The 15328-nt window shown below is 39.5% G+C and overlaps 2 protein-coding genes across 2 annotated transcripts; one reads left to right on the top strand and one right to left on the bottom strand.

The window, feature by feature from the left end:
• The first annotated feature begins 2260 nt into the window (after positions 1 to 2260).
• LOC136258522 (uncharacterized) lies at positions 2261 to 5521 on the top strand. The gene is made up of 2 exons (XM_066051838.1): positions 2261 to 3362; positions 3426 to 5521. Exons 1-2 carry the CDS (start codon positions 2387 to 2389, stop codon positions 5450 to 5452), a joined length of 3003 nt encoding a protein of 1000 aa, XP_065907910.1. The 5' UTR covers positions 2261 to 2386; the 3' UTR covers positions 5453 to 5521.
• Positions 5522 to 12497: 6976 nt separating this feature from the next.
• On the bottom strand, positions 12498 to 15068 carry LOC136258491 (uncharacterized). Its single transcript, XM_066051805.1, has 2 exons — positions 15018 to 15068; positions 12498 to 12938 (listed from the first exon to the last, which is right to left on the bottom strand). Exons 1-2 carry the CDS (start codon positions 15066 to 15068, stop codon positions 12498 to 12500), a joined length of 492 nt encoding a protein of 163 aa, XP_065907877.1.
• Between the last annotated feature and the right edge of the window lie 260 nt (positions 15069 to 15328).

The following is a 15328-nucleotide window of genomic DNA, read 5'->3' on the forward strand; positions in this document are numbered from 1 at the left end:
ACAGGGTGATTTGTTTGTAACTGAACTCTGTACAAGTGCGTTTTTGTGGGTGATCTCACTGCAGGTTGATTTGTTTGTAGCTGAACTCACTACAGGGTGATTTTGCTTGTAGCTGAACTCCTTGCATTGTATCTAGTTTCTAGCTGATCTCTCTACAGGGTGATTTGTTTGCAGCCGATCTCTCTACAAGGTAATTTGTTTGTAGCTGAACTGTCTATAAAGTGATTTATTTGTAGCTGATCTCTCTGCAGGTTGATTTGTTTTAGCTAAACTCTCTACAGGGTGATTTACTTGTAGCTGAACTCCTTACATTGTGACTAGTTTCTAGCTGATCTCTCTACAGGGTGATTTACTTGTAGCTGAACTCCTTGCATTGTATCTAGTTTCTAGCTGATCTCTCTACAGGGTGATTTGTTTGTAGCTGATCTCTCTACAAGTTGATTTGTGTGTAGCTGATCTCTCTGCAGGTTGATTAATTTGCAGCCGATCTCTGTACAGGGTAATTTGTTTGTAGCTGATCTCTCTACAAGTTGATTTGTGTGTAGCTGATCTTTCTACTGGTTGATTTGTTTGTAGCCGATCTCTCTACAGGGTAATTTGTTTGTAGCTGAACTCTGTACAAGGCGCTTTTTTGTAGGTGATCTCACTGCAGGTTGATTTGTTTGTAGCTGAACTCACTAAAGGGTGATTTGCTTGTAGTTGAACTCCTTACATTGTGTCCAGTTTCTAGCTGATCTCTCTACAGAGTGATTTGTTTGTAGCTGAACTCTCTATAAGATGATTTATTTGTAGCTGAACTCCTTACATTGTGTGTAGTTTCTAGCTGATCTCTCTACAGGGTGATTTGTTTGTAATTGATCTCTCTACAAGTTGATTTGTGTGTAGCTGATCTCTCTGCAGGTTGATTTGTTTGTAGCCGATCTCTCTATAGGGTAATTTGTTTGTAGCTGAACTCTCTATAAGGTGATTTGTTTGTAGTTGATCTCTTTGCAGGTTGATTTGTTTTAGCTGAACTCTCTACAGGCTGATTTGTTTTAGCTGAACTCTCTACAGGCTGATTTGTTTGTAGCCGATCTCCCTACAGGGTAATTTGTTTGTAGCTGAACTCTCTACAAGTTGATCTGTGTGTAGTTGATCTCTCTGCAGGTTGATTTGTTTGTAGCCGATCTCTCTACAGGGCAATTTGTTTGTAGCTGATCTCTCTACAGGGTGATTTTTTTTGTAGCTGACCTCTCTTCAGGGTGATTTGTTTCTAGCTGATATCTCTACAGGGTGATTTTTTTGTAGCTGACCTCTCTTCAGGGTGATTTGTTTCTAGCTGATTGCTCTACAGGTTGATTTGTTTGTAGATGAACTCTCTACAGGGTAATTTGCTTGTAGCTGAACTCCTTACTTTGTGTCTAGTTTGTAGCTGATCTCTCTACAGGGTGATTTGTTTGTAGCTGAACTCCTTACGTTGTGTGTAGTTTCTAGCTGATCTCTCTACAGGGTGATTTGTTTGTAGCTGATCTCTCTACAAGTTGATTTGTGTGTATATAGCTGATCTCTCTGCAGGTTGATTTGTTTGTAGCCGATCTCTCTACAGGTAATCTGTTTGTAGCTGAACTCTCTATAAGGTGATTTGTTTGTAGCTGATCTCTCTGCAGGTTGATTTGTTTTAGCTGAACTCTCTACAGGGTGATTGCTTGTAGCTGAACTCCTTACATTGTGTCTAGTTTCTAGCTGATGTCTCTACAGGGTGATTTTTTGTAGCTGAACTCTCTTCAGGGTGATTTGTTTCTAGCTGATCTCTCTACAGGTAGATTTGTGTTAGTTTGTTCATTGCTGATCACTCTAAAGGTAATTGATTTGTTGCAGTTGAACACCCTGCAAAGTGTTTTGTTTGTAGCTGATCACTCTAAAGGGTAATTTGTTTGTAGCTGAACTCTCTCCACAGTGACTTGTGTGTAGCTGAATTCTGGGTAACTGAATTCTCTAGAGAGTGACTTAATTGTAGCTGAATTCTCTACACAGTGCATGACTTGTTTATAGCTGAATTTTCTTCAGTGTGACTTGTAATGTTCTGAATCTCTATAGTGGTATATTTGCTTAACTCTCCACATGGTGACTGTCTTCTTGCTGAACTGTCTATAAGATTAACTGTTTGCAGCTGAACTCCCTACAGAATAACTTGTGATGTAATAAAATTTTATAATGGAGTAAATAAATTAGCCGAATGCTCTATTAGGGTGACTGTTCTATTAGAGTATCTCGGCTCAATGGGGACCTTTTGACTCCATGTGACCTTCAACGCAAAGCGGGTAAAGCTTCTTCTAAGAACTGGAAGACAACCATTCGCTACCAAGATCAGCCCATATCGAAGTTTTTGGTGTCTTATCGTGATGAGATGGGCAGGCGTCGTTGCCGTTTTGAACCAAATGCGACACTCCAGGCCAGCTCGAGGGCCAGCTTGGATCCGCAGAGTTCAATTCTCCGGGAGGAAAGTCCCTCATCCGTCGCGCAGGTTGACGAGGAGGAAGAACCTAACGCCCCCTGCTTGACTTCTAACAACTCCAACGACATTCTATTGAACAATTCGTCAGGTGTTGACCTACCTGATTTTCAACCTGTGGTTCAGCCTAACTTTCAGTGGGGGGATCTTGATGGAAGCTGTTTTATCTCAGAATTGGATAAAGTTTATTTGGAAGTGATACATTGGAAGAAGAACAGTTTTGCAGTTCCACGGGGTTCAGCTGGTAAGGCTTTTGTACTTGAACTGGCTCGTTTGTTTCGTGCTGTAGGTGAGGGTTCTTCCCTGGAATCTGTCGCCCTTAAGGCAATTGTTGTGGTTTGTATATTACTGCTCCAGAAGCCAAGCCGCACATCTAAGGACAAGGATCACACTCTCCTATTGGAGCAGCGGCTGAAACAGTGGAAGGATGGGAATCTACTTGAACTGGTTACTGAGGGAGGAGCTATACAGGGTCGTCTCAAGAGCCATTTACCAAAACTAAGTGAGGCACAACTTGTACGTAACTTTTCTAAGCTAATGTTTGAGGGTAAAACCAAGGCTGCTTTACGATTAGTCTCAGGTTACCAACGTGGTGGAGTTCTAAACTTGGATGAGATAGCTGATTCTGCTTCTCCCGGCCATTGTGTTCGCGATGTTCTGCGGGCTAAACATCCTCCAGCTCAGCCTTTGGATCCTAAGTGTCTTCTACAGCATTGGGCTGACCCACCATCCGTACACCCTGTTATATTCTCTTCTCTTAATGCTGCTGTTATCAGGTCTGCTGCTTTGCGAACATCTGGTGCGGCTGGACCCTCTGGGATCGACGCTCGTGGTTGGCGTCGACTTTGTACCTCATTCCACTCTGCTTCAGGTGAATTGTGTGTTGCAATGTCCTCATTTGCTCGTCGTTTATGTACTGTTTTCCTCTCCCCAGATTTGCTCTCGCCTTTTTTGGTGTGTCGCCTCATTGCTTTGGATAAAAATCCTGGGGTGCGGCCTATTGGTGTGTGCGAGGTTATGAGACGTATTGTTGCTAAGGCTGTGCTGGTCATCCTGCGGGATGACATTCAGGAGGCAGCTGGTTCACACCAACTTTGTGCGGGGCAACTTTCTGGGGCGGAGGCTGCGGTTCATGCTGTCCGAAAGGTTTTTGAGGAAGGAAGCACTGAGGCTGTGTTGCTGGTGGACGCCTCCAATGCCTTTAACTCGCTGAACCGTTTGGTGGCTCTACACAACATCAGACAACTGTGCCCGCCACTTTCCACTATTCTGATCAATATTTATAGGTCTCCAGCCTCTTTGCTTGTTTCTGGGGAGGTTATTTTATCAGAGGAGGGTACTACACAGGGAGACCCACTAGCTATGCCTATGTATGCCCTTGCTACAGTGCCTTTAATCAATCAACTTCATGGGACAGTGGACCAGGTCTGGTATGCTGATGATGCTTGTGCTTGTGGCAGTATACAGGACTTGCTCATCTGGTGGAACCAGCTCTGTATTAAGGGACCTGCTTTTGGCTATTTTGTGAATGCTCCTAAAACTTGGTTAGTTTCTAAGGAAAGGTTCCATTCAATTGCTACTACTCTGTTCTCAGATACTGATGTTCAAATTACTTCTGCGGGCCGTCCCTACCTTGGGGCTGCCATTGGTTCAAACGCTTATGTCCAGGAATTTGTGAGGGACAAGGTTGTTGGTTGGTCAGCAGAGATTACACGGCTTGCCAAGTTCGCACAAGTTCAGCCGCATGCTGCTTATTCCGCTCTCACTCATGGCTTGTCAAGCCATTGGCTCTACCTTTGTCGCACTACTCCAAACATATCAGAGGCTTTACAACCCCTTGAGGACAACATCCGGCTGGTACTTATCCCTACTTTGATGGGTTGCTCTCCACCAAATGACACAATCCGTAAATTATTTGCCCTTCCACCTCGATATGGTGGTTTGGGTATCATAAACCCAACTCTTATTGCAGCTGAGGAGTATTCAGCCTCGTGTCACATTGCTGAGCCTCTTTCACAATTCATTCTGGACCGGGGTATCAATTCGGCTATTGTTAAAACAGAACAGCTATCTCGCAAGTCCGCAATCCGCAATTCCAAATCTTCCAACTATTCGGATAGATCTTCCAGTTTGCGTACCCACTTAGATCCCTCCTCTCAACGCGCTTTAGATCTAGCCTCAGCCAAAGGGGCCTCCAACTGGCTTACCACCCGGCCCCTACAGGAACATGGCTTTGCACTGCATAAGTCCGCGTTTCACGATGCCGTGGCACTACGTTATGGGTGGTCTCCTCAGCGGACTCCTGCTCACTGTGCATGTGGGACTTCCTTTTCAGTGGAGCATGCTTTATCCTGTCCCAAGGGTGGCTTACCTTCTATCCGACACAATGAGATCAGAGATCTAACTGCTACCCTGTTGACTGAAGTATGCTCTCAGGTAGCTGTTGAACCAGAGCTCCAGCCGGTTTCACAGCAGGACTACCCTGCTTCTGCCAATATCCAAGATGGTGCCCGTCTTGACATCGCCATGAATGGTTTTTGGGGTGGAAGAAGTGAAAGATGTTTTGTGGATGTGCGGGTATTCAACCCTCTGGCTGCTTCTAATGCGTCCTCATCACTGGCCTCCTGTTATCGGAGGCACGAGAACATTAAGAAACGTGCGTATGCTCAGAGAATTCGTGAGGAGGAGCATGCCTCTTTTACCCCCCTGGTAATGTCTGCCTCTGGTGGTCTGGCTCATGAGGCTTCTGTTTTTTATCAACGCTTGGCTCATCAACTTTCAAACAAGTGGGGCGATGATTACTCTGTTGTCATGGGGTGGTTAAGGTGCTGTCTATCTTTTTCTCTCTTGCGGTCCTCCATACAATGCATCCGCGAAGCCCGCTCATCCATCGGTCACTATGTTAAGACTCCCCCAATTGTGGAGCTGATTCGGGCAGAGTCTCAGTTTGCCGTGGACTAAGAAAGTCCCGGTTTGTCCAGCACAGGCCATTTATGTGCTGGGGGGTGGTAGGCAAGGGCAGTCCATCAAGCCCGGGTAAAAAAAAAAAAAAAAATCTATTAGAGTATCTCGATCTCGCATTTGCTACACGGAGTTGGCTTTAGAATCATAACTAAGTGGTTTGTAACCCGATTCTTCTGTACTACTGCAAGGACTTTCTATGAAGATTATTCCAGCTATACACCGATTTTCAGCTCATTGCTCTAAGCGGTTTGCCTAGTAGGCGTGAAAACTAATACTTTTTTATTCATAAAAATCGATCGCGTAATTGTGACACAGGTTGGGTTTTGTGTCATATCTCCGTGGTCTTTATCTCGATTCCTTTCAAACCACCAAAAGGCACTCCTACGATGGTTACTCCATCTACATAGCAATTTTCAACTCATTCCATGAAGCGGTTTACCCTGTAGGCGTGACAACAAATCGATCTTGTTTTACGCGAATAATCGGTCATAACTCCTGAACCATTCATCGGATTTGTACCAAATTTGATGCTAGGATTCGCCTTTGGACTCCCTTTCTGTGTGCCAAATTTCAAGGCGATCGGAGTACGCGTTTGCTTGTTATAGCAATTTTTCAAGTGTGCGAAAAGACGAAGAAGAAGAAGGAAAAAAACGAAGAAAAAAAAACCGAACCTTTGACAGCTCGTATCTCGGAAATGGCTGGAGCGATTTCCTTCAAATTTGGAATGTAGACTCCCTTGGCTGGCGGGCAACTGTGTAGCAAATTTAGTTCCAATCAGATAAGTTATCACCGAGATACAAAGGTGTGAAAATGACGTTTTCGTTCTTCCTGTCAATATACTCACGGTGTGGCGCGCCGGCTTCTTGGGCCGCACGACACACTACCGTGTGTCTTGATATATGCATGTATTCATATTGTTTACATTGTTTGATGCCAATGAAGTTGTAGATCTAGATTTGATATTAAGCATACTAATGCAGGGGCGGATCTAGGATTTATAAAAGGGGGGGGGGGGGGGGGGGGCTAACTCAAGGTACTAATCTCTTGGATAGAGGTAGCGAAGCACACTTCCCAGCATGCGAAGCATGCTGGAACTAGGGGGGTCTGGGGGCATGCCCCCCAGGAAAAATTTGAAAAATAGATGCTAAAACACTGCAATTTGGAGACATTTCTACATAAAATTCATAATATTTTCTGCCCGTAGATATTTTATATACTGCCTTTAGATTATAGGTATGGCTCTCTGAAGCATTTTGCTAATGCAAAAGTTTGGGTAGGTACAGACAACCAAGTACATGATGCACCCCTCTCACAATTGCACAACACTGAATAGGTGCATGTTAGAATAATAATGATGAAACTGGAATTTGAACAATACAAGATTGAATCTGAGAGCATTTTCAATGGAAATTGTGAACCTGAATTAAGTATTGTCATACATATTAACTACACAAGTAGATGAATGAAGCCCTTTAAACAGACCAATTCATTTCATTGCATGTATAGGTGCAGGCAGATTTGGAAAAAATTCCATAACAGAACCAACTACATGTTTCCAGTGAATGTTCTATTAGAGTAGTTAGCTGACTGCTCTATTAGAGTATCTCGATCTTGTAAACCTCCAATGTTGATTCGGGTCCTTGTTGCATAAATTTTAGCATAAATCCACTGATAATACCTTGGAAAGACGTTTATAAGGTGGTTTTATGAGTATTTGTATTATTAGTGATCATATAATTATGCTAAGACAAAATTTCATCATAATACTCAGCATATTGATCAAGTAAGGCCTAAATATGAAGGGGGGGGGGGGGGCTTCAGCCCCCAAAGCCCCCCCCCCCCCCCCCCCCCCCCTGGATCCGCCCCTGTAATGGAACAGTCATCCATCCACTTGAAAGTTCAAGCTTTGGGTTGAATTAGCCACCATAAATTTCACAGGCTTTATTTATTCACTTTCAAACATCTTCCAGACCGATGGGCACTTTTTGACACACTGCAGTATGTATATTTCAGATTCTCTAATGCACTGTATTGCTGAGTGCAGTGAACAAATACTGCATGTACTCATCCCAGTGTGGCAACATGTGCATCTTTCCATTTGTCAGATGACCAACTGGTTATATGTATATTCACTTGTAAAACACAATGGCTTCATGACCCATTCCCACACCAATATAGTGAAAGAGCTGATAGTGTGTTCCACAGCACTAATTTTGTAGCTCATAAGTCCTCTTCTTTGTTAATTTACATTTCCTATAACATGTTGAAGGATGGTTCCACCGTAAGATGGCACAAGTTCATGAGTTAAATAGTGTGATCCACTCCAAAAACAATGTCTATGCATGTATACCATCCTGCAGTTCTATTTTGAAAAGTTCCATTATTCAGAAGCAGCAAATGAGGCTCAACTTCCACATGCAGCATGGCACACTGTGGGTAATATTTCTGCTGTGATGTTCAGCTGTGGTGTACTGATGGGAATTCATCTTTTGGACATGACAAAGTAGGATCAACAGAAAAGCTGGTGCTACATGCATACTGAGAAGGTGTAAGAGAGGTATACATCTTATCTCAAAGCAAGGGCATTTTGAAAGGGTGGTGAACCAATTCACACATCATCAAATCTCATTGGAATTAAATAAAGTGAGTGTTGAAGAGCACCAGGAAAGTCAAGACCACTGAATGCTGCAGTGTTTATTCTAGAGATGTTGGGGGGAAGCTTCACCCCTAAAATCTCTGACTGTCCCCCTAAAATTGTGAGTGACTACTACACCATATGTTGTGTCCAGCTAATTATTTTTAAAATAGCACAAATGCACAAAACTTAATGCTCTCAGATTCAATCTCAGAGTGTTCAATTAAATAAATAAAAATTTCTCTTGTTAAAAATTGCAAACACAACTTTACAATGCTGTCAGATTCAGTATCAGACCATTAGTTTTCCTGGGAACATACAGTATACAACTAACAAAATACCCTACGTAAGCCTGAAAAGAGCCAACAGCAAATCGGAATATCTTCACCAATCACACAAAAGACATCTAAGACTTTAGTAGGGATATAATATTGTTGCCATAATAGATGAGACATTAAGCAGCTCAAACGGATACAGTAATTACATTGAAATCTTAATAATGGTTATACATGTATTCACTGAAACATGTATACATACATTATGACCCCTGAACATAACAGTCATGATTTCTTATGGTTTTCAAAAGCATGCATGCCTAATAATATGTAGCTAGTACTTTTGAAGATAAGTTTGTTACATACTCCAATGGCATGTATAATTTTTATTTCAAGAATTTTTAACTTTTAATGAAACTCCTCTAAACAACTATTCAATAATTAAAGCATCTTCAATGATATAATAACATATCACTACAACATTAATTTATGAACAGTTTAATGAGCAGTGATCCTCTCCTGTTTCTGTTCTTAGTGAATGCCACACAAATATTTCTTCACATCTTTAGTATAACTATATCAGTAAATAAGCAGGTCTAACTAAGGGGGCATTGTGGGGGGTGCATGGGGACTGAAGCACCCCCTCCAAAATTTTACTATGTGCTAGCTAGAAAGATAGTAGAAGCTTCAGTACAGGTGCAATTGCATCTAAAGCATACATGGGCAATGAAAACATGCAAAGAGAAAAGCTAATCTTTTCTATAGGAATCAACAAGAGGGGATCAAAGGGGGTAAAAGCTGCTAAACATTGAAATACTCTAATAGAACAGTCTTATTATGTGTTAATGACACAGCACTCAGGGGTAGATCCAGAGTTTGCAAGGAGGTGTGCACCAAGTTAGTAAGTACATGGAGCCTGGGGTCTTTTCAGGATGACATTTTTGATGTAGAGTGGTATTTGTACAAATTGTAATAAATTATGATTATGCTTTCTATGTGGTCTGCATTGACCAAGAGTTGTAGGGATCAGTGACAGTCATACTAGTTATGAGCCAATTGTCAGAATGGCATATATACATACATAGGACCATGTTCATTTTATCTGCAAAAATGTGTCATTGTACCCATGAAATGGTGCTACTTATTTCAGCTTTCATATGCACTCATCTGCAGCAAGTGTGGAGAATTCTTAATAGTGTTACATAAGGTGACTGTTCTATTAGAGTATTTAATTGACTGCCCTACTAGAATAATTCTCATTAAAGAGTTTCTTTGAGGAGGGGAGAGGCATGTACTCCCTGTGACCCCCTCTTGGATCCACCGCTGGTACTTTATCCTTTTTTATTATAATACAAAAGCCTATAGCTACCTAAGAGTAGTTTGAGTAGTCTGGAATATGTATTTCAACATTGTATTTACAGAATATGCTGAAATAATGTAATGATTTTTAATTTGTTCATCGGATAGTTTTATAGTAGAGCACCATAGCTCAAAAAATGGGCATTTGTGCACTCTGTGATACAATTATGAAACTTTCTACACAAACTACACTCCTCATGATATTTATTTTGATATAGTGCCACTGCAGATTTGAACTTTGGTGACATTTACAGCCATTAAATTTTTCATTGAAAATTTACCATTTCTGTATTCATTTCGCTGAGGCATTATTAGTACAATGTAAAACATGGTTTCAAATTTAACGGTGTTACTTTAAGTAAGACCATTAAATTTGTAACCAAGTTTTATAACCGTGGAAAATAATGCTCAGGGAGAAAAAGAATGCAAAGATGGCTGTAAAGGTCACCAAAAGCCAGTCATAAGACATACAAAGTTTTAGGAAATTTTGCACAATGTCATCTACTAAGTAATATTATTTTGTAATAATAATGATGAGTGAGTCATCATATAAAATTTGTGATAGTACAAAACTGCAAGGACCCTACTGTATATCTTGACAATAAGGTGCCTTTGGTGATGGCAGTATCCAACAACATCCATGTTCCAACCTGGATCAGTCACTTCAACAAAACTCATAAAAGTTATCAAAATAGTTTTATAATCAAAAATTAATGCAAGATAGACAATACTGTCAAAACATGCCACTATCAACCCTATTGAAGGGAATATCAGAGTTGTTGTAGGAAGATTTCCTTAGGAATTAACACACTATGATAGCTACATTAATAACCGTATTCTGAGTAATAGAAAATGGTTTAAATAAAGCAATCAGGAATGCAAACTACTCTAATAAAACAGTCACTTTGTCTAATTCTAATGACCACATCTTAAATCTCTAACGAACAAGTAGAGCATCTAACAATTAATACTGTGAATATCATGCAGCTTCTGTGACAGTGTGCATCTTTTAACCAATATTAAAAATAACAGCAGAGAAATGGAACAACTTTACTTGTCATGGTGAGTATACAGCTGATTTTATAAGCATAAATAGTTTTGTTTACTCAGTGTTCATCACAATGATCAGTGCTAAAGCCTCTACAAACAGAAACCTATTGAACCAGTGTTTATTCTAGTATTTTTTCTTTGGGAGGGAATCAGGAATTTTGGAGGTGGCTATGTGAAATCCTGTATGATACTTGGTTACACTTATCTAAGAGCCATGACCATAATTATGTATAAATAGTTGCTGGACTACTAGCTGTATATAGTTAGTCATTTAAGGCTGTGTCATGAGTGTTGACTTTAGTTTTTGTTGGGTGACACACCAGATTCTATAGTTGGTAGAGCTTGATGTGATGATGACAATGATGTAATACTTAGGACAACCATGTGCACCTCATGTACACAATTATTCTATTAGTAGTGCACTGCATAGTGTTGACTCCATTAGATACCCAATTTGTATGAAACATTATATTGGTAGTAATTGCAAGCTGATGACACCAGGCACTAACAGATCTGGTTGGCAAGAAAAGAAAAACTTATATGCATGTATAATTGAATAATAAAATCTAATTAGGACCATTCTGAAATTAAGCAATTTTTTAAACTCAGCCTTTCTGAGATTAATTTAAGGGAACCTTTTTGGGCTGTGCATTTTTTAAATTGCCTTTTGAAATCCAATTTGAGGATGGTTTTGAAAGTTGAGTTTGCTATTTAGAAACATGCCTAACAAACAGGCTTTGTAATATTAAATAGCCATCATCATGTATATGTGGTTTAGAATTTTTTGAAATATATCATGTACCCTGAATCCATGCAAAACCACCCTTGATGTACTGATTTCAATGGTTTAGTGAAGTGTGTGACTGTGTACACTAATATAAATGGGACCAGTGTTGGGACAGTTAGCTACTTTAATTTCTAGCTACATATTATATACTTGCAACTGAACTATTTAGCATAAAATAAATATTACATATTATATTACTTTGTGTCCACAGCCTTAAGCTGTCATATGTGAAACTACCACCTTATCACGTGACATGATCGCATTGTTGGACAATGTGCAAATCTTGGTTGTAAGTAAGAAGCTGGTGAATAAACTTCATTCAGTAGGCTTCATTACTTTGTTGTGGCTAGGCGTTACTCAGTGGATCAAAAATGAGATTGGTAACTTCGTTACTTATAGTAATAATATTACATAATATTAGATTCGTTATTACTTAGGTAACACGTTACATTTGTAAGTAAACTAACTTGAGTTATATTACCTGTTTTTATAGCGTAATTCGTTATTACTTAGTTACCACAAAAGTAATAATATTATGTAATGCATTACATAAGTAACATGTTACTCCCAACGCTGTGTGTATGTGTAACAAGTTCTGTCCGTTATGTTTGATAAACACTTTCCGTGATCATTAATATTTAATGCGTGATTAAAGTGATGCATTTTTGACTATGGTACTGAATTTTTTGAAACCATCAATATTAATGTGGTGATAAAAACAAAAACAATCACAACACTGGTCACATGTGACTGCATAAGGCCTAAGTTAAACCAGGCATGGCAAGGAAAATACAAAAGGTAATACAATAAATAATTAAATTGTCCACTTTACATTATTATGGGCAAACAATATTCTCTGAGGTGAACTGGAGGCAATGGCTGCTGCTTTATCAAGTACTCTTTTACAGTGTGAATTTGGTTTGTTCATAATAGCTTTCATATAGCACTAATACTTTCCTTACAAAAGTGGCCAAGACAACCAATTTCCACCATGTGGTAGGTACATGAAAAACCTAAACAATCCAGTTCAGCAACAATCTGCAGGTATTCTGGCTTTTGTGCTTTACGATTGTGTGCAGCAGTAAGGTCAGCACTGGAATTTAGAGGATAGGTAAGCTCATTGACAAGAAAGGAAATAGCTTTTAATTCCTCATTGAAAACAACAATATCTGGTCGATATGATGACACCAGTATGGTAAGTGGAATAGTGGCAGGTGAACCATCAGACGCATGCTTGCCATCCACATCAGCATATACTCTAACATCAAGGATAGCAGCTTGTAGTTCAGATATCAGACATGTCAGTACAGCATCATGTCGATAGATATACCTTCCTTGCTTTAAGGCAACAGGGCACCCATTCAGCACATTGTAGGTCTATAAAAAATTGATTTCTTATTAACATAGCTACGTACTAGTCATAATATTGTTACCTGACTTCATTAATTTAATTTTATTGTCAACATTTCTATAACTATGTATAGTTTTTAATGCATTGAGCTGGATCCTCAAAGAAATTTGATAACTCATAGATGCAGTTGCACACAAACTTGACATTTGGCTCATTTGTATAGCACTGTTTGACTTGTGAAAAATATGTCAAAAAATCTGTCTATTCAAATGCCTGACACAGCCAATCTAAGTTTTCATACTATACATTTCTATGAGGAAACCATAAAAGTGTAAAGTATATTACAGCCCTCTCCTGTAAAAGTCATTGTGATAAACCACACGTGTCTGTTGTCAACACCATTACTGTCACCTTTAATCATCTGGTTGGCTAAAATGTTAATTCACTTTAGAAAAAATCAACTTTTTCATTTTTACCTGTTTTCCAGGATCCAGCTGAACTTGTACACACTAAAGCAAAGTTGTACACAGTACAAGAGTGTGTGTACTTATTCACGTAACATGTAGCTATATGTGTTGACTTGTCTTATCTATTAACTCTTTACAGGAAGAATGTGACTTACTAGTAAATGCTATCACAGATGGTGATGTGGAGGTAGTTACTAGACTATCAAATGATGGAGTTGATATGGATGCTATTGTAACTGAGGTGTGTATAGTTTAATATTGTATGGTGTGTATACATTTGGCATGGTGAAAAGTTTTAGTATATGTGACCAGATTTGCGAAAAGGTACCTTTTTCACACACAACATTTGACCCATTTTTTGAACTTTAAAGCTTCATAACGTTTTGATCATGGCATATAATTGCTTGAAATGTTCAGTGAATGTAGCTACAGTATCTGGCTACATGTTGATACTACGAGCAAGTTAATCAGTATAAGGAGTCAAGTGTTACATCATTTTGTTTGCTGGTATGTCAAATGTGTGGAAAAGGTACCTTTTCGCAAATCCGGTCACATATACTGTTGGCACGGTCTGGACCAGATTACAAGTAATACTAACTGTATTCTACTTGATCAGAATAATTTGTGTAAAACTTCAGATGCAGGGAAAGGTAAAGGAAACACACAGGATTCATGATGTGTCCTCCACCTGTACTTTTGAAAGGAAATGTCGCATGCCATGTGGAATATCTAGTATTGTACAGGCACGTTTACATATATAGGACAGATGATGTGGAATGTATGTGTCCAGTAGATCCAGACACATGATATGGCCTGTAACTTCATTACATATGGTGTGTAAGGCAGCACCTGGATATATAGCTCCATGGACTGATCAGTGCAAGTCATATTCTGAACATGGACACATGGTATATACGTACAATTACCATATGTTAAAGCATTGCCATGAGTGATATAAATATATATAAAAATAAAGCATGAGGCACACTGCCAAGATGCTAAGGTGAAGCCGAGTGCTTTATTAACATTGAGGCCAAGCTCCAAGTGCTTTATTTTTCATATATCACGATCATTAACATAATGATTTATGCAGGAAAGGTAAAGCGTAGGCCATAACTGTATTAATGAAACTAATAGTTTCATAGACTTGTGGCAAAGCATGAGCCAAATAATAGCATTTTTTATAAAAGGCAATCCGATCACCAGACTGCTAATTTATTATCCATCCATAGCTGCTCTATTTAGGTATGCAATCCAGTGGTAGAAGGCAAACACTTGTTGGAACCAGAGGAAATACATGCCACTTGTGAGTTTGCTATTGTACAATAAACAGTATAGTGCAGTATACAGTTATTGTACAGTATTGTATATTGGCATAATGATTCATGATTTATGGAGCTTTCTAGTCTTGTAGCTTCACCATACAGTAGGACTCGTAAATAACACTCGTTGCACAAATTATTAGCAGCCTGAATGCACACAAACTAGTTTGATGAAGTAACTCACACGTAGTTCACCATAGTTTGGCACAGACGTTCATCACGTATTTTGGCAGGTTTTTGGTTACAACCCATAATCTTTTCTATTTTGATACATGGCAAAGTATTTCCGTGATATCTCCAGGACTTGTCTATTTACTTTAACAAACATAACAGCAACGCTACCTTCTCCCACCCATCGCCGAAGCATTTAGGTATGCAATCCAGTGGTAGTACTCATATTGGCTGGGGTAATTGACATGCTATGTGGCAAGGGCTATCAGCCTTCACTAGCTTAGGTGATTAGTTGTACTGACGTGAGTGCTGTGGGCTATTAGCCTGCACTGTAGTACGTGGACAACTGTGCTTTATTGCACTGTAAAGAGTGCTTTATTGTACAAATAAAACACTCTTTGCAGTGCAATAAAGCACTCTTTGTGGGCAATAAAACATTGTTTGCCTTAAGTGTAC

This window comes from Dysidea avara, chromosome 6 (genome assembly GCF_963678975.1).
Source record: "Dysidea avara chromosome 6, odDysAvar1.4, whole genome shotgun sequence".
In the NCBI taxonomy this organism is placed as follows: Eukaryota; Metazoa; Porifera; class Demospongiae; order Dictyoceratida; family Dysideidae; genus Dysidea; species Dysidea avara.

Coding starts and splice junctions, on each gene's coding strand:
- LOC136258491 (XM_066051805.1), bottom strand. CDS start 15,068: ATGCTTCGGCGATGGGTGGGAGAAGGTAGCGTTGCTGTTATGTTTGTT. Junction 12,939..15,017: donor TTGCTGTTATGTTTGTTAAA/GTAAATAGACAA, acceptor AATTTTTTATAG/ACCTACAATGTGCTGAATGG.
- LOC136258522 (XM_066051838.1), top strand. CDS start 2,387: ATGGGCAGGCGTCGTTGCCGTTTTGAACCAAATGCGACACTCCAGGCC. Junction 3,363..3,425: donor CTCATTCCACTCTGCTTCAG/GTGAATTGTGTG, acceptor TCCTCTCCCCAG/ATTTGCTCTCGCCTTTTTTG.